Consider the following 26,633-nt stretch of genomic DNA (forward strand, 5'->3'; position numbering starts at 1 on the left):
GCAGAGGACATGAACAGACATTTTTCCAAAGAAGACTTAAAGATGGCTAATAGACACATGAAAAGATGCTCAATACCACTCATTATCAGGGAAATACAAATCAAAACTGCAAAGAGCTATCAGAATGGCTAACAATGGAAACAAAAGATGTTGGCAAGGATGTGGAAAAAGGGGAACCCTCTTACACTGATGATGGGAATGCAAACGGGTGCAACCACTCCTCAAAACACTATGGAGGTTCCTCAAAAAGTGAAAAACAGAGCTACCCTATCACCCAGCAACTGCACTACTAGGTATTTAGCCAAAGAATACAACACAGTGATTCAAAGGGGCACATGTACTCCAATGTTTATAGCAGCAATGTCCACAGTTGCCAAAATATGGAAAGAGCCCAAATGTGCATTGACGGATGGATGGATAAAGACGTGGTATACACATATACACACACACACACATATACACATACATACATACACACCCCCACACATATGATGGAATAGTATTCAACCATCAAAAATTAAATCTTAACCAGTGCAACAACATGGACAGATCTAGAGTGTATTATGCTACGTATAATAAGTCAGAGAAAGACAAATACCATATGACTTCACACATATGTGGAATTAAGGAAACAAAACAAGAACTTGGGGGGAGGAAAAAGAGAGGTAAACCAGAAAACAGACTCTTTAGAGAACAAACAAACTGAACATTACTGGAAAGAGGGGGAAGAGGAATAAGCCAAATGGGTGAAGGTTATTAAGGAGGGCACTTGTGATAAGCACTGGGTATTATTGCCTGTAAGTGATGAATCACTAGACTCTACACCTGCAAGTAATGTTACACTGTATGTTAACTGGAATTCAAAAACTTGAAAAGAAATAACTGTGTGTGTGTGTGTGTGTGTGTATTTTTTTTTTTTTTTTTTTTTTTTTTGCTGACTTTTAGAGTCTATCTGTTTAAACATTACCCTTCGGGCTAAAGTCTCCATCATTTTCACAAATTATTTTTCCCTAATAATGCCAAATGAGAAAAATGCATTTAGAATACAACATAATGCTTTCAACCATATACATATGTTAAGGATTGAATACAGGTAGCCTTACGTTCTTAGAAACTTCTTACAAAAAACCTCCCCTAAATTCTTTTGTGAAAGTTAAGGGAAAACAAGCACATCTGAATAAGAACTTTTACTGGGATTATGACCAATGCAGTATGTAACAATTTAATTCACTACGTTATTTACCGTTCCATTAATAGAATAATGCATAAGAATTCCACTAAGTCAGGCATATTGATTTATATTTTGTCAATTTAACTGTTAACTTCCCCCTACCCCATAATCTACACACACACACACACACTCTCTCTCTCTCTCTCTCTTCACCATTAACTACCTCGCTCTTCACCACTAACATCTGGGAGAGTAAAAACTTTTGGTCTTCCCTCAAGAGACTGCAAGTTAATTTCAAGGTTAATAAATTCCCAAGTAAAGGAGATACATGCAAGTAATTTCTACCCAAAAATTAAATTTCAGAATATTTTTTTTTAATTTCAGAATATTTTAAAGTCAAACATCTAATCATAAGCAATAGCCTGAAAGGATGGGATGTTATTGACTTGCCCAAGCAAGATTTATTTACCTTGCTTTTTAATGATTTCCAGTGACACTGCCTTATAACTAGAGCTATTATTAAAGCTATCTGTGTATTTAAGCAGATTTAAAAGGAGATAGGTTCTAAAACACTCTGCAAATTATATTCAGTTTTGTTTTTTAGTTACATGAGAATCATTTTGAAAGACTTGGGTGTTTTGTTGTTTCCACCCTCTCTCTTATTAAGATGACATAAAAATTCTTAGAGATTTTTTTCTAATTCCCACTGGCACCTATTGAATTCAATTGCTGCTCAAGAAAAAAAAAAGAAATTTAAAGACCTAACTATGAAAAGGATAAAAATATTAAGAATGTCATTTGAGTATCAAATGGTAGGTGGCAATAAGAGCGCTGAGATAGAAAACAACCAGTGTTTCATGTTTCATTGTCACAATCTTCAGTCTGGAACTCCCCAAAATGAAATTATTATACAGCCAATAACTAACCTTCCACCCTATATGTTTCAATGACACTTTTCATTGGCTCCTTTTGCTTTATTTCCCATTTCTTCTTTCCTGTTTTCATGCAAATATATTTTGAAATGGCTACTTCCCCTCTAAATTTTTTTTTAAATTTTTATTGGTGGCCATCACCCAAAGTTCCTGTGTACTCCCCCTATATGTAATGAGAATGAAGGATTATCAACCTCCAGATTAGAAATAGATCACAGAATGGACTGAAGATAAAATTGTGTTTTTGTTTTTTTTTAAACCAAGAATAGAGATTCATAGGAAACTCAGAAGAAATAAAACTTACAGAGCAGTTTAAGACCAAACTTAAACTGGTCCTGGAATCATGAAGAACCATTGAGGAAGCAAATTAGTTCTTGTGCTCTTTGAAGATCCCCAAATAATCCTAGGGTATTAATGGAGATGTGAATTATTTGAAGCGGTTAAAAATCCAAGGGAAAAAAAGAGAGGTTGCTAGATGTCCACCTGCTCTCTTACATTTTCTCCAAATGGTTCTAGGTAAGAAGGCTCAGGACCTCCAATCATGCAGTTTCAAAGATACAAACCAAATATAAGATATAAAAGCATGGCAAGAGGGATATGGTCCAGGAGAAATGGACTGTTGTTAACAAGGTAAAAAGGCAAAGAAAACATAGGGCTAACCAAGGTTCATGAATTTTCAAGTGCCCCCATGATGTTAACACAGACTTTATGGAAAAAATGCTTCTTGCAGAAAATTATGATGCCTGTTCTTTGGAATCAACAGTCTTTGGAAAAAAAGGAAGCCATAAATGATAAGGTTTAAAAATCTTACCACAAAAGTTAGAAACGCACAAGTTCAAGATCACAGATGGTCCGTTTAAAAGAGCAAGAGAATGTGCATGGTTAGGCTGAAAAAAGGATGGGCAATAGAGGTCTTATGAATTAAAGCTAATCCTACTTGGCCCTAGTACTTATAAAACACTTTAGACCCAAATCCTGCAGGAAGGGATGGAGGCCCTTTGCAGTCCACTTCAAGCTAAGTAAAGAATAAAATTTTAAAAAGTTACAACAGCTATTGCTGTTACAACAGATATTGCATTTATTACATGCTAGGACTCTAAAACCTTTATAGGTTAACTCAATTGATAAAACTGATGAGGTGGATACTAATAAGATCGCCCATTTCACAGATGCAGAAATCAAGAGACAAAGTTTCAGTGAATTTACTTACAATCCCTCAGCTACTAAGAAAGGGGAGCTGGGATTAGAACCCAATCAGTATAGCTCTCACGTCTATAATCATAATCAGCACACTACAGTGTCTCTCAGAAAGTTCAGCCTCTAAGCCAAAGCTGGCCCACGTTTTACATTCTCATCCCTCTCTATTCATGTACTTAAGAGTTTCATTGTTACAGAACCTAAGAAATGTCTTAAGTTTATCAGAAGAACCTCCCTTTCCTCTTCTTTTCCACATTTTCCCTCAAGGATGCACATCCAAGTGTTGGGATGGGCAGTCCCAATACAGCCACGAAACTTGCCAGATGGTCTGTCATATTTCGTTAAATGAACTGCTCTACTGATTTGGTGGAATAATAGGGAGAGGTACTTATGGCAGAGAACATTAATGTTCATGGGTGGGAAAGGCGGTCGGAAATGAAATAGAATAATCATCTAACTAAAAACCAAAGGAACTCAACTACTAAAATGGTACCTATACTTCAAAGGCCTCTCTCAAACATCACATCCTCCCAGCCAGACTTCAACGTTAAAGAACCTAAATAATCTTCTATCACTGGTTGTCATTTGCTATCCAACTAACTATGCTTTATACTATAGGTATCTAGAATTAAAACTCAAAGCAACTTGTGGGAAAACATGCTTATTTACAAAAAGCACTCATTTCTCTGTTAAGTCATCAGGTCAAAAGGGACACTGCAGTGGAACTGTAAATTATAAAAAAAAAAAGGGCTCAATTACTCATCCTTTCATGTAGTCTAGAGCAAAATTAAAGCAAAGTATTAATTGAAGTCTCTAAATTAAAGGTTTGAAATAAATTTCTGATTTTTCATATATTTAAATACATTAAGGTTTATCTTTTTGATAACCATTTCTGTTGAGAACAAGGAGAATCAGTTTATATTTTAATTTCAATATGGAACAATTGTTTAAGGGAAAAAGAACCACCCATCTTTCTCAGTAGTTTGTGAGGACAGGGGCCCATTTAGTTCTAGCATGTTCTCCAAGTCCACAATACCCAGTGAACACACAATAGGCCATCAATAAATATTCCCTACTACCCAACCACACTGAATAACAAACATAAGATGAAATGTTACTGCTTGTCCAAAGAAAGCTGAACAGATATGGATGAAATGCTATTTTTGAACCAAAGAAATCTAAAAGTAATCAGATTAATATGTAGCAATGAAAGCCTCAACTCAATCCATGTAACTCTAGGCATCTTACTTAAAATTGACTGAATGTTGTCAGTACCTGCAATTTTCAAGTTGGAGAGAGGACAGAAGACAACAGAAGAGGGGTTAGGTTACTCAGAACCTGTAACATAATACCAAATGTTTTGTGTTTGTCTTTCTGTGTGACGTGTATAATCATTGTCCACGAAAGTTCAAATTAACATTCTACCCAGGAATTAATCTCTGAAGAGAATTAAGAGATAGCCATTGAGAAAGAAAATGAGGGAGAGTGTTTGAGAAGGAGTGAAGAAAGAGGAGAAAGAAGAGACAAAAATGAAAAGAAATAAAATAAAATAAAAGTCAAAAAAAAAAAGAACAAGAGAAAAGAAAAAACAGATAAATAGAAACAGATGAAGTGAGAGAGGAAAGGAGGACTGAAGGAAGAGCAGGAGGGCACAGAAGGGAAAAAGAATAGCCACATGGAAAAGAGAAATGAAACAAAAATGGTTTGAAAAAAACCTTTTCTTGATGAAATTTGCAGTAAAATCCAGATTCTTGCTGAAATGGAAAACTCCACTTTTGGTGGGTGAGTGGCTATGAAAAGGAATCAGTATTTTACTTGACAATTTCCATGCTAAATGCCACTGTCACTTCCAGTGTCATTTCACTGTCAACTTCCTACAGTAAATAAAACAGTATAATAAATATTTTCCCCCCTGAGGTTTAAAAAATGATCTCAATGGTACAACTTTAACAAATCATCCAGAAAATTCTTGGCAGAGTAAACCAAAGAACATATGTTTATCCAAGGTGAACGGCAGCCACTGGACTTATGTTAACTACATTTGGTTTCAGACAGCTCATCAAATATGCTTTAAAACTGCCCAATAATTCATCCACAGTCATGCATGTTACCGTAAGCCTACCAATAAAATCTAAAAGCTTCACTACGAAAATTTTTCTTGCCAATTTCCACTTCTGACATAACTTGATAAAAGCTTCTCCAATCCTTCTCTTAGAAAGACAGCATTATTTTCCATGTTAATACCACTAAACTGAAAAGACTTGTTAACATACGTCTACAGTACATCTTCAATGGATGTAGAGAATATATTTATCATGTCACAATCCAACACATTTTATTTCCCATTCAGAACTGTAGCTTAAAGCAATGGCCACAATCACCAAACTGTGGAAAGAGCCAAGATGCCTTTCAACAAATGAATGGATAAAGAAGATATAGTTCATATACCCAATGTATTATTACTCCTCCACGAGAAAGGATGAATATCCAACTTTTGTATCAACATGGACAGGACTGGAGGAGATTATGCTGAGTGAAGTAAGTCAAGCAGAGAGAGTCAATTATCATGGTTTCACTACTTATGGAGCATAAGGAATAACATGGAGGACATTAGGAGAAGGAAAGGAAAAGTGAATTGGGGTAAATCGGAAGGAGAGACAAACCATGAGAGATTGTGGACTCTGAGAAACAAACTGAGGGTTTTGGAAGGGGGGTGGCGGTGAGAGGTTGGGTGAGCCTGGTGGTGGTATTAAGGAGGGCACGTATTGTATGGAGCACTGGGTGAATCTTGGAACACTGAAAAAATTAAATTAAATTAAAAAAAAAAAAGAATTGTAGCTTCAGCCATGGCAGCATTTGTCCTATAAGGAAACAATTTTTAAAAATACCTTCTCTCTATAGTAACCTGAAGCTACTTTTCTTCTTGCTTTTTCCATAAGGTAATTCTTCACTGAGTTGCAATTAAAGTCAGTAGGAGAATCTCATAATATCATGTTCTTATGCCTTTTTTCACTTTCTACGTGTGTGTGTGTGTCTTTCAAAATCTAGGACTCTACTGTATGTATTTTATATGGTTTAAAAGATACATAAAACATAATAAAGGACTTATTCTCAACTGGTACCTTTCCAGATCATACCATGATTCATACGTGTTGCCCTTAGCAAATTCAAAGGAATTGCCAAAGAAATCTACATATGTACAAAGTTTTTAAAAAGAAGGCTAGAATCTAACAGAAATCTGTAAAAATCACATTGTCAACATACATATCTTATCCTGAACTGCTAAAATATTCACATCCATTATCAATCACTATTTTCTATTTAAACAAATGCATTTCTCATTTATACTGCTATAGAAAGTTATGAATTCTAAAGCTTATTTTGTTGTCCCCTTGGAAAAAATCTGATACAGAAAAACATGCTGATTGTTACCAATAATGAAACCAAACACAAATCATTCAAACATTCTACAGTAACTCAGATTTCCAGAGACAACCTAAATGGCTCTACAACTAGGGAATGAATACAGCTTCCATTAGAGTACGTAAATGCTTTTTTGTTTCCACAGTGAATATACCTTTGTGATCTTTCTCAAGATCTGACAGTATGCTCACAAATAAAACAAAAACTGTCCACTATTTGAATCACCAATTATTCCAAATCTACTTACTGTCTCAGTATTATTGGTTACCATGTGAACTTTTACCATTTATTCATTGAAGGGTATTTGCAGTCTAACACATCAAGGATGAGTTCCAATAGAAATATCACCAACAAAACCAAAAGAAAAAATCAAAATACTTAAGTGATCCTTGGCCTATTTATTTTGGATTAAAAAATAAGCAGAAAAGATAAACATATTTTAAAAGCCAATTATTTCAATGCTTACTTTTAGTAGATCCTTGGAGAAATCACCACCCTCATTTACCCCTTGGAGGTTTGCAATGAACTCTTGGCAGGTCATCTTCTTTCCTATATTCTGGAATAGAGGCAAATAATACATCATAATGGCATACATACATGGAATTCTTAAAACTGTGATTAAGCGGGGCGCCTGGGTGGCTCAGTGGGTTAAAGCCTCTGCCTTCAGCTCAGGTCATGATCCCAGGGTCCTAGGATCGAGCCCCACATCGGACTCTCTGCTCTGCGGGGAGCCTGTTTCCTCCTCTCTCTCTCTCTGCCTGCCTCTCTGCCTAGTTGTGATTTCTCTCTGTCAAATAAATAAAATATTAAAAAAAAAAAAACAAAAAACAAAAAAACTGTGATTAAGCAAAGCAAGACTGATTTCGCTTTTCAAAACATGAATACACATGCCCCTATATGTGCATATATCCACACATACATATAATACAAACTTATACACATGAGAAACAGATGGCTTATTATGCTTTCAAAATAGTCATTAAATATAAATAGCAAAATTATGTCAAACCTTTTTTTTAGCCTAAGAAAACATGAGAAATCTATGATACATTTATATACATGTAAGGTAGTTTTTAATAAAAACATGGATAAAATGACATTTCTGAGCTGACCTCTGATAGCTCTTTATTTACTTGTTTATTTTTATGTCTCACATATTGTCAAGAACTGTGAAGGATCTGAGATTTTAGCCCACTTTCAAGCTAACAAACTAGTCTACCACGATCTCACATGTTGGCAGATGAAGTATGATTCCTGAGTTGGAGGCTTAGTAATTTTTTTATTATAGGAGCAGCCAAAATATCAGCATTTTCTTGCTCCAGTTTCCTGGGTCCCAGTTCTCACAAAACCTGAAAAGGGCCAGCTGATATGCACAAGCAGTGGGTTGTGATACAGGAAAGGAGCCCTGCCACGAGATCTGGGAATCTGAATATTTGTAATGGAGAGCAATACCTATTGCTTTTGCTCTAAAGGAAGAAACCAAGTCTTCTCATGCAAGACTATAAGCAAATCTATCCACTGATCTGAAGTCACTATATTTTCCAAAGCTGCTCAGTATAGAAACAGTTTTGAAAAATTACACCAGAATAAAATTTCTGTTCACAAAATGTACAGAAATGCAAGAGACCCAAGGAAAATTGTCCCCTAACAATGTGAGTTTAAGAAAAAGTTTAAGATTTAAGAGTAAGTTTAACAACAACAACAAAAAATCACATTAATAAAGTGAAAAAAAATAGAAAATCTAAACTAACAAAAAAAGAGAAGATACAAATATATTAGACCTAGAAAACTAATAAAACTCCTAGGTCAGTTTCAGTCAACTAGTAAGAGCTGCCAGGATTCAGAAGGATTCAGAGGCTCAATCTGGACACCAGCAGAAATCTGTCATGAGTGTAGAAGAGGAATATGGAACACATACGCACCAGTATGGGATTTCTGGGAATATGTGGTTCAAGTGAACGTAAAGTGTACCAACATATTAATATCCTCGTACAGAATATGTATGTTCTGTGAGGCTATTTTTCAGAAAAGACAAGGGTGGGCTAGAACATTAGTCCTCAAGTTGAGGAAAAATACTAAGACTTTAAAAGGGTTGGAAAGCCTTGGATAGTTTTAAGAGAATATGTATACAAAACCTTAACTTCAAAAATACAGATCTGCCTGGGAACATATACACTTATGAGTCTTAAAAGTAATCACTTCCCTACAAATAAAAACCACAATGAGATACCACCTCACACCAGTCAGAATGGCTAAAATTAACAAGTCAGGAAATGACACATGCTGGCAAGGATTCAGAGAAAGGGGAACCCTCCTACACTGTTGGTGGGAATGCAAGCTGGTGCAACCACTCTGGAAAACAGCATGGAGGTTCCTCAAAACGTTGACAATAGAGCTACCCTATGACCCAGCAATTGCACTACTGGGTATTTACCCTAAAGATACAAAAGTAGTGATCCAAAGGGGCATGTGCACCTGAATGTTTATAGCAGCAAGGTCCACAATAGCCAAACTGTGGAAAGAGCCGAGATGTCCATCAACAGATGAATGGATAAAGAAGATGTGGTATATATATACAATGGAATACTATGCAGCCATCAAAAGAAATGAAATCTTGCCTTTTGTGATGTCATGGATGGAACTAGAGGGTATTATGCTCAGTGAAATAAGTCAATCGGAGAAAGGCAACTATCATATGATCTCCCTGATATGAAAAAGTCGAGAAGCAACATGGGGAGCTTGAGGGGTAGGAAAAGAATAAATGAAACGAGATGGGATCAGGAGGGAGACAAAGCATAAGAGACTCTTAATCTCACAAAACAAACTGAGGGTTGCGGGGGGGGGAGGGGAGAAGGGAGAGGGTGGTGGGGTTATGGACATTGGGGAGGGGATGTGCTATGGTGAGTGCCATGAAGTGTGTAAACCTGGCGATTCACAGACCAGTACCCCTGGGGCTAATAGTACATTACATGTTTAAAAAAAAAAAAAGTAATCACTTCTCACTCCCCCCTCACAACTGCTCTTCTACTTTACAACATGAAACAAATCATCCAACCCACTCTAATTAATTACGGCGAAAGTGCTAAATAACTTGTTAAAAACCTTGCCTCTTCCATAAGCAAAGAGGGCATAGTAAGATTTTACATGCAAGACTGGATGAATGTTTTAATAATGAGAACTGGCTTTGCCAATGATTTTAAGTTAAATCTGCAGCCCTAAGTTCTGATGAAAATTTATTTAAAGCACAGGAACTTTAATAAAAAAAAAATACCGTCTCACATTAATTGAAAAACACAATTACCTCAACCTTTCCAATCCTTACCAAGTATATCAGATCAAAAAAGGTACAGGTACCATATGCTGGCTAACTGAACACCTAATAATTAAAAAACAAAAGGTATCTTAAAGTAAAAAGTAACAAGTACATTCAAAAGTTATTTTCATATGACTTGACAAGGTCTTTCTGGTTATGTTCTGAGGACCTGAGAAAATGAACGAACAATGACTACATAACAAATTCTTCTCCAAGTCAGACAGTTTCCAATTCTCAAAATCAAAAAAGGACATGATTACAGCATCCCTTCCTGATCAAAACTCTTCAAAGTGTAGGGATAGAGGGCACATACCTCAATATTATCAAAGCCATCTATGAAAAACCCACCGCAAATATCATTCTCAATGGAGAAAAAATGAAAGCTTTTCCGCTAAGGTCAGGAACACGGCAGGGATGTCCATTATCACCACTGCTATTCAACATAGTACTAGAAGTCCTAGCCTCAGCAATCAGACAACAAAAAGAAATTAAAGGCATCCAAATTGGTAAAGAAGAAGTCAAACTATCACTCTTCGCAGATGATATGATACTATATGTGGAAAACCCAAAAGACTCCACCCCAAAACTGCTAGAACTTGTACAGGAATTCAGTAAAGTGTCAGGATATAAAATCAATGCACAGAAATCAGTTGCATTTCTGTACACCAACAACAAGACAGAAGAAAGAGAAATTAAGGAGTCAATCCCATTTACAATTATACCCCAAACTATAAGATACCTAGGAATAAACCTAACCAAAGAGGCTAAGAATCTATATGCAGAAAACTATAAAGTACTCATGAAAGAAATTGAGGAAGACACAAAAAAATGGAAAAATGTTCCATGCTCCTGGATTGGAAGAATAAATATTGTGAAAATGTCTATGCTACCTAAAGCAATCTACACATTTAATGCAATCCCTATCAAAATACCATCCATTTTTTTCAAAGAAATGGAACAAATAATCCTCAAATTTATATGGAACCAGAAAAGACCTCGAATAGCCAAAGGAATATTGAAAAAGAAAGCCAAAGTTGGTGGCATCACAATTCCGGACTTCAAGCTCTATTACAAAGCTGTCATCATCAAGACAGCATGGTACTGGCACAAAAACAGACACATAGATCAGTGGAACAGAATAGAGAGCCCAGAAATCGACCCTCAACTCTATGGTCAACTAATCTTCGACAAAGCAGGAAAGAATGTCCAATGGAAAAAAGACAGCCTCTTCAATAAATGGTGCTGGGAAAATTGGACAGCCACATGCAGAAAAATGAAATTGGACCACTTCCTTACACCACACACGAAAATAGACTCCAAATGGATGAAGGACCTCAATGTGAGAAAGGAATCCATCAAAATCCTTGAGGAGAATGCAGGCAGCAACCTCTTCGACCTTAGCCGTAGCAACATCTTCCTAGGAACAACGGCAAAGGCAAGGGAAGCAAGGGCAAAAATGAACTATTGGGATTTCATCAAGATCAAAAACTTTTGCACAGCAAAGGAAACAGTTCACAAAACCAAAAGACAACTGACAGAATGGGAGAAGATATTTGCAAACGACATATCAGATAAAGGGCTAGTGTCCAAAATCTATAAGGAACTTAGCAAACTCAACACCCAAAGAACACACAATCCAATCAAGAAATGGGCAGAGGACATGAACAGACATTTCTGCAAAGAAGACATCCAGATGGCCAACAGACACATGAAAAAGTGCTCCACGTCACTCGGCATCAGGGAAATACAAATCAAAACCACAATGAGATATCACCTCACACCAGTCAGAATGGCTAAAATTAACAAGTCGGGAAATGACAGATGCTGGCGAGGATGTGGAGAAAGGGGAACCCTCCTCCACTGTTGGTGGGAATGCAAGCTGGTGCAACCACTCTGGAAAACAGCATGGAGGTTCCTCAAAATGTTGAAAATAGAACTACCCTATGACCCAGCAATTGCACTACTGGGTATTTACCCTAAAGATACAAACATAGTGATCCGAAGGGGCACGTGTACCCGAATGTTTATAGCAGCAATGTCTACAATAGCCAAACTATGGAAAGAACCTAGATGTCCATCAACAGATGACTGGATAAAGAAGATGTGGTATATATACACAATGGAATATTATGCAGCCATCAAAAGAAATGAAATCTTGCCATTTGCGACGACGTGGATGGAACTAGAGCGTATCATGCTCAGTGAAATAAGTCAATCGGAGAAAGACAACTATCATATGATCTCCCTGATATGAGGACATGGAGAAGCAACATGGGGGGTTAGGGGGATAGGAGAAGAATAAATGAAACAAGATGGGATTGGGAGGGAGACAAACCATAAATGACTCTTAATCTCACAAAACAAACTGGGGGTTGCTGGGGGGAGGTGGGATTGGGAGAGGGGGAGGGGCTATGGACATTGGGGAGGGTGTGTGCTATCGTGAGTGCTGTGAAGTGTGTAAACCTGGCGATTCACAGACCTGTACCCCTGGGGATAAAAATACATTATATGTTTATTAAAAAAAAAAAAAAATTTGGAAGGGGAGGCGAACCATAAGAGACTATGGACTCTGAAAAACAACCTGAGGGTTTTGAAGGGTCAGGGGTGGGAGGTTGGGGGAACAGGTGGTGGGTAATGGGGAGGGCACGTTTTGCATGGAGCACTGGGTGTTGTGCAAAAACAATGAATACTGTTACGCTGAAAAAGTAAATAAAATGGAAAAAAAAAAAAAGGACATGATTTAACTATCAGTTAAAAACCAAAATTTTCTTTAACATGTGACCCGGTGAATTCAAGTATTTGTAACATTATGTTTTTAATTAATTTTGTATTGCTCAAAACAAAAATTTCTTGAATGATTTATATTTAAACATTTATTGTATTATAGTCATGAGATATTTTGTTATAAACAAGTATCAAATAATAATAAAAGACTCCCAAGTATAAAAACTTATTACATAAAAAAAACTCTTGAAAATTAAACAATTATGACTATTAGGGGGAAAAAAGGTGAAATAAAGAGTTGACTTTTTTATATGATGGAGTGTCTACTCCATCCTATAAGTTTTTACAAATACCAGCTTTATTGAAATAAAACGCATATAACATTCACCCTTTTGAATTATATTCTTATATATTTATTTATTTACTTGAAAGAGGACAAGGGTGAGCAGGAAGAAGGGCAGGGGGCAGGGAGAGATATGAGCAGACTCTGCACTGAGCACAGAACCCAACTAGGGGCTTGATCTCACCATCCTGAGATCGTGACCTGAGCTGAAGTCAAGACTCCACCATTCATCTAACTGAGCCACCCAGCTGCTCCTACAATTCAGTAATTCTTAATATGTTGACAGAGTTCTGCAGCCATTACCACTATCTAAATTCAAAACATTTTCATCACTCCATAAGACACCCCATATCCATTAGCAGTCAGTTTCCATATCTCTCCTCCCACCCCCAATACCCATCTCCCGGCAACCACTAATCCCCTTATTTGTATGGATTTTCCTGTGCAGGAATATTTCACATAAATGTAATCATATAAAATGTGGCCTTTGTAAACTGGCTTCTTTCATCTACCATATACTTTTCAAAGTACATCCATATTTTAGCATCCATCAGTATTTTATTGCAAAATAACACTCCATTGTATGAATATGCCAAATTTTCCATTCAGAAGTTGATGGCTTCTTGGACTGTTCCCACAGTTTGGTTATTATGAATAATGTTGCTATAAATATTTGTGTAAAGTTTTTGTGTAGACATATGTTTTCATTCCTCCTATATATATAACTCAGGAGTGGGATTGCTAGGTCGTACAGTAACTCTATGTTTAATCATTTGAGGAACTGTCAGAATTTTTTCCAAACAGACCACACCAGTTTACATCCCCACTAAAGGTGTGAGTTTCGATTTCTCCACATCCTTACCAGCATTTATCTGTCTTTTTCATTTCAGCCATTTCTAGTAGATATGAATTGCCATCTTGTGGCTCTGATTTGCAATTCCCTAATGACTAATGATGTTCAGCACCCTTTCAAAAATGCACATATTGTCCATTCATATATATTCTTGGAAGAAATGCTTACTCAAATCCTTTGCCCTTATTGAGTCATTTGTCTTTTATTGTTCAGTTGTAGAAGATATTTATATACTCTGGATATATAAGGAGTTTTGACTCCTTATCAGATATATACTTTGAAAATGTTTTCTCCTATTCTGCGAGTTATCTTTTCTTGATGGTGTTGTCTGGAGCACAGAAAATTTCAATCTCGATGAAATCCAATTTTTTTTTTTTCCTAGAAATGCTTTAACTCTGTATCCATTAAAAAACAATTCCCCTGAGTCTCTGGTAACAATAATTCTACTTTCTTTTTGTTTCTCTGAATTTGACTGCTTTTGAAATTTTACATAAATGGAATCATAGAGTACTTTCTTGTATGTGTGTGTATATATGTACATATATGTATGTATAAATGTATGTGCATAAATGTTTCATATATATGTATAATATAAATATATATTTCAAGTGCACAGCTTTGTAACTTGACATCCACATACACTACCAAATGACCACCACCACAAGTCCAGTTATCATCCATACCCATAAGATGACCTCCTTTATCCATTTCACCTACTCCCCAATTCCCTTATACTCTGGTAACTTCTACTTTGTTTTCTATATTTATGAGTTTGTTTTGTTTCATTTGTTCATTTGTTTTCTAACTTTCCATATATGCTGCCTGTGTTTTTATTGTCAAATTAACAAATTATTGCCTAATCCAAGGTCAGAAAGATTTGTTCCTATGTTTCCTTAAAATGATACACTGTTAGCTCTCACATTTAGATATTTGATCCATATTGCAATAATTTTTGTACAGGGCAAGAAAAACAAATCCAAGTTCATTCTTTTCCATGTGTCTACCCCATCACCATTTGTTGAGAAGGCTATTTTTTTTAACTTTTTAAAAAAAATTTTATTGAGATTCAATCAGCCAACACATCGTACCTCCTCATTAGTTTCAGATGTCGTGTTCAATGATTCATCAGTCGCCTCTAATACCCAGTGCTCAATCTTTTTTTTTTTTTAATGTGAAAAGAGGCTGGTAAAATTACTTTATTATTATTTTTTTTAATTTATTTATTTTTTTCAGCGTAACAGTATTCATTGTTTTTGCACAACACCCAGTGCTCCATGCAATACGTGCCCTCCCTATTATCCACCACCTGGTTCCCCCAACCTCCCACCCCCGCCGAGAACGCTATTCTTTTTCCCACTGGATAATCTTGGGATCCCTGTTGAAAATCAACTGACCATAAATGTAAGCGTTTACTTCAAATTCTCAATTCTATTGTATTGACCTAGACATGTGACTGGATGCCAGTATAAGACTCTCTTGATTCTTGTAGCTTTAAACTAAAAGTTGTTTTTGCCTTTGTATTTATTGTGGCGAAAAAATACACAGCAAAAAAATTTACCCTCTTAACCATATTTAAGTGTACAGTTCAGCAGTGTTAAGTATATTCACATAGTTGTAAAACAGACTTTCAGAACTTTTGCATCTCCCTAATAATTAGTGATGCTGAGCATCTTCTCATGTGCCTTTTGCCACCTATATGTCTTCTCTGGTATAATGTCTATTCAGATCCTCTATCCATTTTTTTTTCTCTATCCATTTTTTAATGAGGTTTTTTGGGTTTTGCTGAGTTATAGGAGATATATATATAGATAGATAGATAGATCTATATTCATATATATATTTTAACCTTTTATCAGATGTATGGTTTTTATCAGATATCTGGTTATCAGATTATGGTTTGCAAGTATATTCTTGCATTCAGTAGGTTGCCTTTACATTTTGATGATGGTTTTCCTTTCCAGAAGATTTTTAGTTTCATATAGTCTCACTTTTGTTTATTTTTGCTTTTGTTTCTCATCTTTGGAGTCAGGTCCAAAAAGACATCATTAGGACTGATGTCCAGGAGTTTCCTGTCTATATTTTCTTCTAGGAATCTCATCGTTTCAGGTCTTACATTCACGTCTTTAATCCATTTTGACTTAATTTTTGTGTATGGCATAAGACAGTGGGTATAGTTTTGTTATCTTGCATGTGGCTGTCCAGTTTTCCGGGCACTCTTTATTGAAGAGACTCTCCTTTCTCCATTGTATGTTCTTGGTTCCTCCTGTATACTTTAATTGTCCATATATATGTGGATTTATTTTGGGGCTCTTTCATTCCACTGATCTGTGTGTCTATTTTTATACTGATAACGTATTTTTGATTATTACAGCTTTGTATTACAGTTTGAAGTCAGCATGGTACCTCCAACTTTGCTCATTCTCAGGATCACTTTGGCTCTTGAGAAACTTCTGCAGTTCCATACAAATTTTACAATTATTTGTTCTAGTTCTATGAAGTACGCCATTAGGATTTTGATGGGTATTGAATTGAACCTGTAGGTTATTTGAGTAATATGGACATTTTAACAATAGTAATTCTTTCAATCCCTGAGCATGGACTATCTTTCGATTTATTTGTGTCATCTTCAATTTTATCAGTGTCTTATAGTTTTCAGAGTATATATAGGTCTTTTGCCCTTGTAGTTAAATTCATTCCTGGGTATATTATTCTTTGTGATTGTTTGCAATTACAAATGGGATTCTTTGCGATTATAAATGAGATTGTTTTCTTAATTTATCTTTCTTATGTTTTGTTATTAGCATATAGAAATGCCATGGATATCTGTATATTGATTTTGTGTCCTACAACTTTATTGAATTCATTTATCAGTTCCAACTGATAAGACTTTGGTGGATTTTTCAGGGTTTTCTATATGTAGTAGCATGTCGTCTGTGGAAACAGTTCTACTTCTGCCTTTCTGATTTGGATGTCTTTTATTTCTTTTTCTTGTCTAACCGCTGTACCTAGGACTTCTAATACTACATTGACTTGAAGTGGTAGGAGTGGGCAACCCTGTCTTGTTCTCAGAGAAAAAGCTTTCAGCACCTTACTGTTGAGTATGATGCTAGCTCTAGGATTGTGCTATATGACCATTAGTATGTTTCCTCTATATTCACTTTGTTGAGCTTTTCTCATAAATAAATGTTACATTTTATCAAATGCTTTTTCTGTGTCTACTGAGATGTCATGTGATTTTTATCATACATTTTGTTAATAGATCACATTGAGGAATATTATGCCTCCATCAGAAAGGATGAATACCCAACTTTTGTATCAACATTGACAAGACTGGAGGAGATTATGCTGAGTGAAATAAGTCAAGCAGAGAGAGTCAATTATCATATGGTTTCACTTACTTGTGGAGCAAAAGAAATAATACAGAGGACATTGGAGCTGGAGAGGAAAAGTAAGTTGGGCAAAATCGGAGGGGGAAACAAACCATGAGAGACTGTGGACTCTGAGAAACAAACTGAGGGTTTTGGAAGGGAGGAGGATGGGGAGTAGGGTAAGCCTGGTGGTGGGTATTAAGGAGGGCACATATTGCATGGAGCATTGGGTGTGATGCATAAATAATAAATCTTGGAACACTGAAAAAAATAAAATTTAAAAAGATCACATTGATTTACAGATGTTGAATCACCCTTGCATCTCTAAAATAAATGCCACTTGATCATAATGTATGATCTTTTTAGCATATTACTGGGTCAGTTTACTAATACTTTCTGGAGGATTTTTGCTACAATGTTCATCAAGGATACTGGCCTATAATTTTCCTTTTTTTGTGGTTTCCCTTTCTGGGTTTGGTATCAGGATAATGCTGGATTTGTAAAATGTGTTGGAAAAAGTTCCCTCCTCTTCAATTTTTTGGAAGAATTTGAGAAGAATATTAAATCTTCTTTGAATGTTTGATAGAATTTGCCAAAGAAGCCATCTGATCCTGAATTTTCATTTGTTGAGAGATTTCTGATTACTGTTTTAATCTCCCTACCAAAGTCTACTAAAATTTGTATTTCTTCATATTCAGTCTTGGAAGATTTTATGTTTCTAGAAATTTTTTTTAAAGATTTTGATTTATTTGACAGAGAGAGCACAAGTAGACACAGCAGCAGGCAGAGGGAGAGGAAGAAGCAGGCTCCCTGCTCAGCAAAGGGGCTCTCCGCTGAGCAGGGAGACTGATCCCAGGACTCTGGGATCATGACCTAAACTGAAGGCAACCACTTAACTGACTGAGTCACCCAGACGCCCCTGATTATAGAAATGTATCCATTTCTTCTAGGTTGTCCACCTTGTTGGCATATAATTGTTCACTATAGTCTCTTATGATCTTTTGTATTTCTGTGGTATCAGTTATAACTTCCCTTTCATTTCTTATTTTGTTTGTGTACTCTTTTTTTTTCTTGGTTAGTCAAGCTTAAGAGTTTATTGATTTTGTTTACATTTTCAAAGAACCAGTTTAGTTTCACTGATTGTTTTTTTTAGTCTATTAGTCTATTGTTTTTTGTTTTTAGTCTATTTCCTCTCCCATCTTTATTGTTTTCTTCTACTAATGTTGGGTTTTGCTCTTCTTTCTCTAGTTCTCTGAGGTATAAAGTTAGATTATTTATTTGAGGTTTTTCTTGTTTCTTGAGGTAGGTCTGTATTGCTATGAACTTCCTTCTTAGAACCATTTTTTGTTATGTGTCATAGATTTGGGACTGCTACATTCCATAAATTTCGATATGTCATATTTCTCTTTATGTATCTCTAGGTATTTTTTTCCTTTCTCTTTTGATTCATTTAATGATCCCTGGTTGTTCAGTACTTACTGTTTAATATCCAAGTTTTGTTGAGTTTTTTCCTCATTTTCTTCTTGTAATTGATTTCCAGTTTCACATCATTATGATTGCAAAAAATGTTTGATATAGTTTCAGTTTTCTTGCATTTAATGAGACTTGTTTTGTGACTCAACATGTGATCTATTCTTGAAGAATGTTCCATGTGCACTTGAGAAGTTTGTGTATTCTGCTGCTTTTGGATGGAATGTTCTGTATATAGCTATTAAATCCATCTGGTCTAATGTGTCATTTATGCCTGATGTTTCCGTCTTGATCTTTTGTCTGAATGGTCTGTCCATTTATGAAACACTACTGTTATTGCACTGCTTTCAGTTTCTCCAAGTCTTGTAATATTTGCTTTATAAATCTTGGTCCTCCTATGTTGAGGGCTTATATACTTCAAAGTGTTTTATCTTCCTATTGTATTAACCCCTTTAAGACAGTGCAATGCCCTTCTCTATTTTTACTACAGTCTTTTAAAGTCTACTCTGTCTGACATAAGTATACCTACTTATATTATAGTCTTTTAAAAAGTCCACTCTGTCTGATAAGAGTATACTTACTCTGGCTTTCATTTCATATTCATTTCCATGGAATATCTTTTTCCATCCCCTCACTTTCTGTGTGTCCTTACTTCTGGAGTGAGTCACCTACAGGCAACATCTAGATGACTCTTGTTTTCCTACCCATTCAGCCACACCATGTCTTCTATTGGTGAATTCAGCCAATTTGCATTTAAAGTAACTACTGACAAGCATGTACTTATTATATATAATTTGCAAATTTCCTCCCATTCCACTGGCAGCCATTTAACTCCACTGTGTCCTTTCATTCACAAGAGTTAAGTTTGATGTAACCTGTTTGTATGTTTTTGCTTTTGTTGCCTGTGCTTTAGGTATCATAAGCAAAGAAATCGTTGCTAGGTCCAACATCATGTTTTCTTCTAGGAGTCTTATAGTTTTAGGTCTTATATTAAGATTGTTAAACTATTTTGAGTTTATTTTTTTATATGGTATAAAGGTCCAACTTCATTTTTCTGCCTTAGATATCCTTTATTCCCAACACCATTTCAAAAGACTGATTGTCCTTTCCCATTGAGTGGTCCTGGCATCCTTGTTGAAGATTATTAGACCAAATATGCAAGGGTCTATCTTTGCACTGTGATTTATTTGCCTATGTCAGTATCACACTCTTATGATTATTGTAGCCTTACACTATATTTTGGAATCAGGAAGTGTGAGTCCTCCATTTTTTTCCAAAGTTGTTTGGGCTATCCACAGTACCTTGAGAATCCATATGAATTTTAGGATTTTTTTTTCTATTTCTGCAAAACATGCCATTGGGATTTTGATACAAACTGTACTGTATCTACAGATCACTTTGGGAGGCATGGACATCTTAACAATATTGTCTTCCAATCCAAGAACATGGGAAGTCTTTCCACTTATTTGTGTCTTCTTTCTTTTAGCAATGTTTTGCAGTAAGTTTTGCAATCAAAAAGTGTAAGTCCTCCAAGTTATTTCTGTGCTCTTGATTTTTTTGGTATTTCTACAAGAATTTCAAGATTGACCACCCCCCACCTCCATCACCCCCCAGCCGAAAAAAAGGACATCTGAGATTTTGACAGTGATTGTACTGACTCTTAAGATCACTTTGGAGAATATGCCACTTTAAGTGTTCCAATCCCCATTGGATGACCATGGGATAACTTTCCACTTGATTTCTTTGAAAGTTTTATATTTTTCAACATCAATATATTAATCTTATTTCAAGTTTATTCTTAAGTATCTTATTTCTGATACTACTGTAAATGAAGTGAATTTCATTTTTGCATTACTCATTACTGATATATAGAAATATAACTGATCTTTGTACATTCAACTTTTATTCTGCAGCCTTGCTGAACTGGTTTTTGAGATTTTTAAGGTTATTTTTGTAGATTCCTTAAGATTTTCTATATACAAGATCAAATCTGCAAGCAGATAATTTTACTTATTCCTTTCTAATCCTGGTATGTTTTTTTCCTTGTCTAATTACACTAATTAAAATCTTCAATATGGTACACAGAAGTGACAAGAGGAACCAATTTACATTCCTACCAACAATGCACAAGAGTTCCCTTTTCTACAAGTCTTCACCAGCACTTGTAACTTCTTGTCTTTTTGATAATAGCCATTTTAACAGCTGTGAGGTAACACCTGATTATGGTTTGATTTGCATTTCCTGATGGTAATGGTGAGCATCTTTTCATGTACCTGGTGACAATCTGTACAGATCTTCCTTGGAAAAGTTCAGTTCCTTTTCCAATATTAATTTTTTTTCTTGCTATTGAGTTGTAGGAGTTCCTTATATTTCGGGGTATTAATATCTTATCAGATATGTGATATATAAATATTTCCTCTCATTTCATAGGCTGTCTTTTCATTTTGTTGGTGATTTCCTTTGCTGTGTAAACTTTCTAGTCTGATGTAGCCCACTTACCTACTTTTGTTTCTGTTCCTTTTTCTTTGGTGTCAGATTAAAAAAATAATTTCCGAAAACAGTATCAAGGAGCTTTTTTCTGATGTTTCCTTCCAGGATTTTATGGTTTCAGGCCTTACATATAATTCTTTAATCCACTCTGAGTTAATTTTTTGAGTGGTGTAAAATAGAGGTCGTTTCATTCTTTCACATGCGCATAACCAGTTTTCCCAATACCATTTATTGCAGAGACAATCATTACCCCATAGAGTATTCTTGGCTCCCCTGTCAAATATTAGTTGATTGTGGGACATCTGGGTGGCTCAGTTAGTTAAATGTCCAATGCTTGATTTCAGCTCAAGTCATGATCTCGGGGTTGCAAGATTAAGCCCCATGTCAGGCTCTGTGCACAGTGTGAAGTCTGCTTAAGATTCTCACCCCCTTCCCTTGCCCCTTCCCTACACCTGCTCATGCTGTCTAAAAAAATTACACACACACACACACACACCAACTTATATAAGTTGAATACACACACACACACATATATATGGTGATTGTATATATGTGAGTTCATTTCTGGGGTCTGAATTCTGTTCCATTGGTGTGTGTACACACACACACACACACACACACACACACACACCAACTTATATAATTCTGTTCCATTGGTATATATATATATATACCAATATATACAATTATATTAATCATATTAAATAATTCTGTTCCATTGGCGCATATATATATATATACGTACACACACACAATCAACTTATATAAGTTGAATATATATATATTGAATATATTGAATATATTCTCTCTCTATATATATAGTGATTATATATATGTGATTATATATATGTGAGTTCATTTCTGGGGTCTGAATTCTGTTCCACTGGTTTATGTGTCTTTTTTTATGCCAATATCATGTTTTAATTACTGTAACCTTATAATGTAGCTTGAAATCCAGAAATTTCTTATATCTGGCTTTATTCCTCTTTCTCAAAATTGCTTTGGCTCCTTGGGGGTTTTGTGGTACCATACAAATTTTAGGGTTATTCTTCCTTTTCTGTAAAAATTCCAATGAAATTTGAGTAGGGATTGCATTGGATTTATAGATGACTTTGGGTACTATGGACATCTTAACAACATTAATTATTCCAACCATGAATATGGGGACATCTTTCCATGTATTTGTGTCTTCAATTTCTTTCATCAATATCTTCTAGTTTTCAGTGTACAGATCTTTTACCTCCTTTTATTCCTAAGTATTTCATTGTTCTTGATAATATTGTGACTGGGACTGTTTTCTTTTTCAAATATTCTCTCATTAGTGCAAGCCCAACCCAAATGATTTTTTTGCATATTAACTTTTTATCTTCAATCTTTACTGATTTCCTTTATTAGTTCTAACTTTTGTGTGTGTAGAGTCTTTAGCCTTTATTCTTCTACATTTAGGAACATCATTTGCAAATAGAGGACTTTATTTCTTTCTTTGCCATTTGGATTCTTTTCTTTTCCTTGTTTGATTACTATGGCTAGGATTTGCATTACTAAGTTGAAAAGGCAGAGTGAGAATGGAAACACTTGCCTCATTCTTAAAGGAAAAATTTTCACCATTTCACCAAGTAGTATGCTGTTAGCAGTGGTATGGTCTTTGTTGAGGCATACATACTTCCATACCGAATGTATTAAGAGTTTTTATCATGAAAGGATATTAAGTTTTGTTAAATGTCTTTTCTGTATATATTAAGATGATTATATAATTTTTATTTTTCATTTTATTAATGTAATACATCAATTTATTGATCTCTGTATGATGAAACATCCTTGCCTCCTAGGAATGATTCCCACCTGATAATAGTGTATGTTCCTTCTAACATGCTCTTAATGTGGTTTGCCAGTATTTGGAGGAATTCTGCATGTCTTCATCAGTGGTCTGTAATATTCTTTTCTTATATGGACCTTATCTGGCTTTTGTATCAAGGTAATGCTGTTCTTTTAAATGAGTCTGGAAGTGCTTCCTCCTCTTCTTGAATTTTTTGGAAGAGTTTGACAAGGACTAGCATTAATCCTTCTTTAAATGTTTGAACTCACCAGTGAAACCATCTGATGCTGGGCTTATCTTTGTTAGGAAGCTTTTGATACTCAATCAGTCTCCTTACTAATCATTGGTCTGTTCAGGTTTTCTATTTCCTTGGTGGACTCTGTTTCTAGAAATTCATCCATTTATTCTAGGTTGTCCAGTAGATTGGAGTATAACTGTTAATAGTAGTTTCTCATCATTCTTTTTATTTCTGTGGTGTCTACTGTAACATCTCCTCTTTTATTTATAATTTTATTCATTTAGGAATCCTCTCTTTTACTCTTGTGTAGTCTACCTGATAGTTTATCAATTTTGCTATCATTTCAAAGAACCCACTCAGTTTTGTTAATCTTTGCTATTGCTTTTCTATCTTCTATTCCATTTATTTCAGCTCTTATCTTTATTTCCTTTCTTTTGCTAACATTGGGCTTAGTTTGTTCTTCTTTTAGTTCCTTGAGGTATACAGTTAGGTTGTTTGGAATGTTTCTTTTTTCTTGACATACGTGCTTCCACCTATATTTCCTTTTAAAACCATTTATGCTGCATCCTATAAGTTTTAGTATATTGTGTTTCCATTTTTAATTGTCTCAAGATAACTTTTCATTTCCCTTTTGATTTCTTCTTTGATCCAGTGGTTATTTCTACATATTTGTGAGTTTTCCAGCTTTCCTCCTGTTATTGATTTCTATTTTCATTTTCTAACCTTTGTGGTCAGAAAAGGTACTTGACATAATTTTTCTCATATTCTGTTTCTTGAGACTTGTTTTGTAGCCTAACATGATTTATCCTAGGTAATGAACAATGTGTGCTTTAAAATAACATGTATTCTACTACTGTTAGATGTATATGTCGGAATGTATACATCTCCTAGGTCCATCAGGCCTATACTATTGTACAAATCCACTGTTCCCTAATGATTCTCTAAGTGATCTATCCATTGGTAACAGTGGATATTAAAGGCCCCAAATATTACTGTACTGCTGTTTATTGCTCTTTTTAGTTCTGTATTTACTTATATATTTTGGTGCTCTGATTTTCAGTGTATTATCTACCTTCTACTTGCCAGTTGTTTATCCATTTATTTATTTTTTTAAGAATTTATTTATTTGACAGAGAGTGAGAGAAGGAGAGAGAGCACAAGCGGGGGGGGGGGCAGCAGAGGAAGAGGGGGGAAGCAGGCTCCCTGCTCAGCAGGGAGCCCGATGCAGGACTGGATCCCAGGACCCTGAGATCATGACCCTAGCGGAAGGCAGAGGCTTAACCCACTGAGCCACCCAGGTGCCCCAGTTTATCCATTTATTACAGGGCTATGTTATTATTAGTTTTAAAGATTTTATTTCTTTATTTGACAGAGAAAAAGAGAGTAAAAGCAGGGGGAGAGGCAGGCAGAGGAGAAGCAGGCTCCCCACTGAGCAGGAAGCCTGATGCGGGGATCAATCCCAGGACCCTGGGATCATGACCTGAGCTTAACCAAGTGAGCTACCCAGGTGTCCCTACAGGGCTATATTATTAAGTTCCTAAACTTAGAATTGTTGTATCCACTTGGTATATTGACCCCTTCATCATTATAAAATGTTTTTGTTTCTAGTAATTTTGGTCTTAAAGGACATTTTGTTGATATTAACACAGAAACTCCAGCTCTCTTCCAATTACTGCTTAAATGGTACTACTATTTTCATTCTTTAACTTTAAACATATTTGCCTCTGAATCTAAAATGTGCCTCTTCTAGACAACACATAGCTGAATGTTTTTAGTCCATTTTTCTAATATTTTAAGTCTGATGTCTGGCTCTCTTTGAGGCAGTTTCTATTGACTATTGACTATTACTAGTCAATATTGACTATTGACTGCTTTCTTTTAGTGTGTATGACCCATATTTTCTTATTTCTTTGAAAGTCTCATAATTACTTGTTGCAAACTAAAGATTTTAAATAATATGGCAAATCCGTAAATCAGATTCCTCCCTTTCCCCAACTGTTTGTTGTTACTGTATTGTCTGTTTAGTGGCTTTTCCTGAACTAATTCTTTGTTGTATGTGACCCCTGAAGTCTCAGTTAGCTGATTTTATTATTGGATAGAGATTTCCTGAAATGCCTTGAATGAGTAAGTATCCTAGCCTTTGTCATTGGGTTCTGCATGCATGTTAAGGTATAATTTCAGTGCCCCAGGAGACAGGTTTTTTTTTTTTTTTTTAAGATATTTTTAAGTCTGTCATAGTCTTCACTTTTTGCTTATACAGAATCTCAAGGGTTGTCAGAGGTAAGAGCTTCGAGCCTTCTCAGGTTTTTCTGAGGCAGGTGGACATAGATTCCTAAGAATATGTCAGAGTTCACCAGTATGCAGTTTCCCAGCTTTTCCTTTTAAGTTTTTTGATCAACCTTGTGTTTGCCCAACTGCTATTAGCACCGGATGCAACAGTAATGTTGAACAACGGTCAAATGCTCTGGGGAAAAGACTGTTTTTACTGAATGAGCGCACAGTCAGATCAAAGAAAAACAAGCTCTGCAAGTGAGGATTTTCCAGGGAGCTGCCAGACACGTCAAATAATGACAATTCCCTGGGAATGGGGCTTTTGAGGGAGATCCTAACTACCTATTCCTGTCAATGATTCTGGTTTTCACAGCTAATATGACTGTGAGAGGCTAATGGCTTTTAAGATTACTGTGGAACTGAGGAGAGGGGAATGATAACAGAGCAAGAGAAAACACCACAAAATCTTACTGTTCTTATGGATATTCAGCTTTTTGTTTTGTTTTGTTTTCTTCAATAAAAACTCTTCAGATTTTTTGTTGCAAGCCTTTCATTAATCTCCAGAGTTCTAAAAACATTTTGACCATTTTTTGCAAGTATTCTCATTGTTCTTTGGAGGAATAGATTTTCAGAAGTACTTACTGTCACTTGGAAGTACTATTTGCTCCATCTAACCTTTAGACACTAATGAAAGGATAGTTTTAATGTCAATAATGTCCACATCAAAAATTAATTTTGTAAGTTTTAATTACTTAAACTTTTAATGAAAAAATTTAGAGGGGACACCTTTAAACTGGAAGAGGGGTACTATTTTTTGTTCAAAATTCTTTTGAAGGACTAATGAGCAATATGTTTAAAGATCACTAAGTCAAAAAACTCGAGGACATTATGAATTTTTATTATATGGTATAACTAAAACTTTCATCATTTAATTAATAATTGTTATGTTTTATAACACTGAAAAACAATGGTAATGTTCCTGGCATTATTTTGGTTTATAAAGTCATACTTCATTCCAAATTCA

General features: G+C 35.4%; 1 protein-coding gene across 4 annotated transcripts in view; it reads right to left on the reverse strand.

Annotated features, from left to right (window-relative positions):
• PSD3 (pleckstrin and Sec7 domain containing 3) overlaps positions 1-26,633 on the reverse strand; it is a 614,599-nt gene that overhangs the window by 280,968 nt on the left and 306,998 nt on the right. For all 4 annotated transcript variants that reach the window (XM_045991818.1, XM_045991828.1, XM_045991839.1 and 1 more), the window contains one exon: positions 7,190-7,279. In XM_045991818.1, the coding sequence (XP_045847774.1) occupies positions 7,190-7,279 (90 nt within the window). The remainder of the gene's footprint in view (positions 1-7,189; positions 7,280-26,633) is intronic.

The sequence above is a fragment of the Meles meles genome, chromosome 2 (genome assembly GCF_922984935.1).
Source record: "Meles meles chromosome 2, mMelMel3.1 paternal haplotype, whole genome shotgun sequence".
In the NCBI taxonomy this organism is placed as follows: Eukaryota; Metazoa; Chordata; class Mammalia; order Carnivora; family Mustelidae; genus Meles; species Meles meles.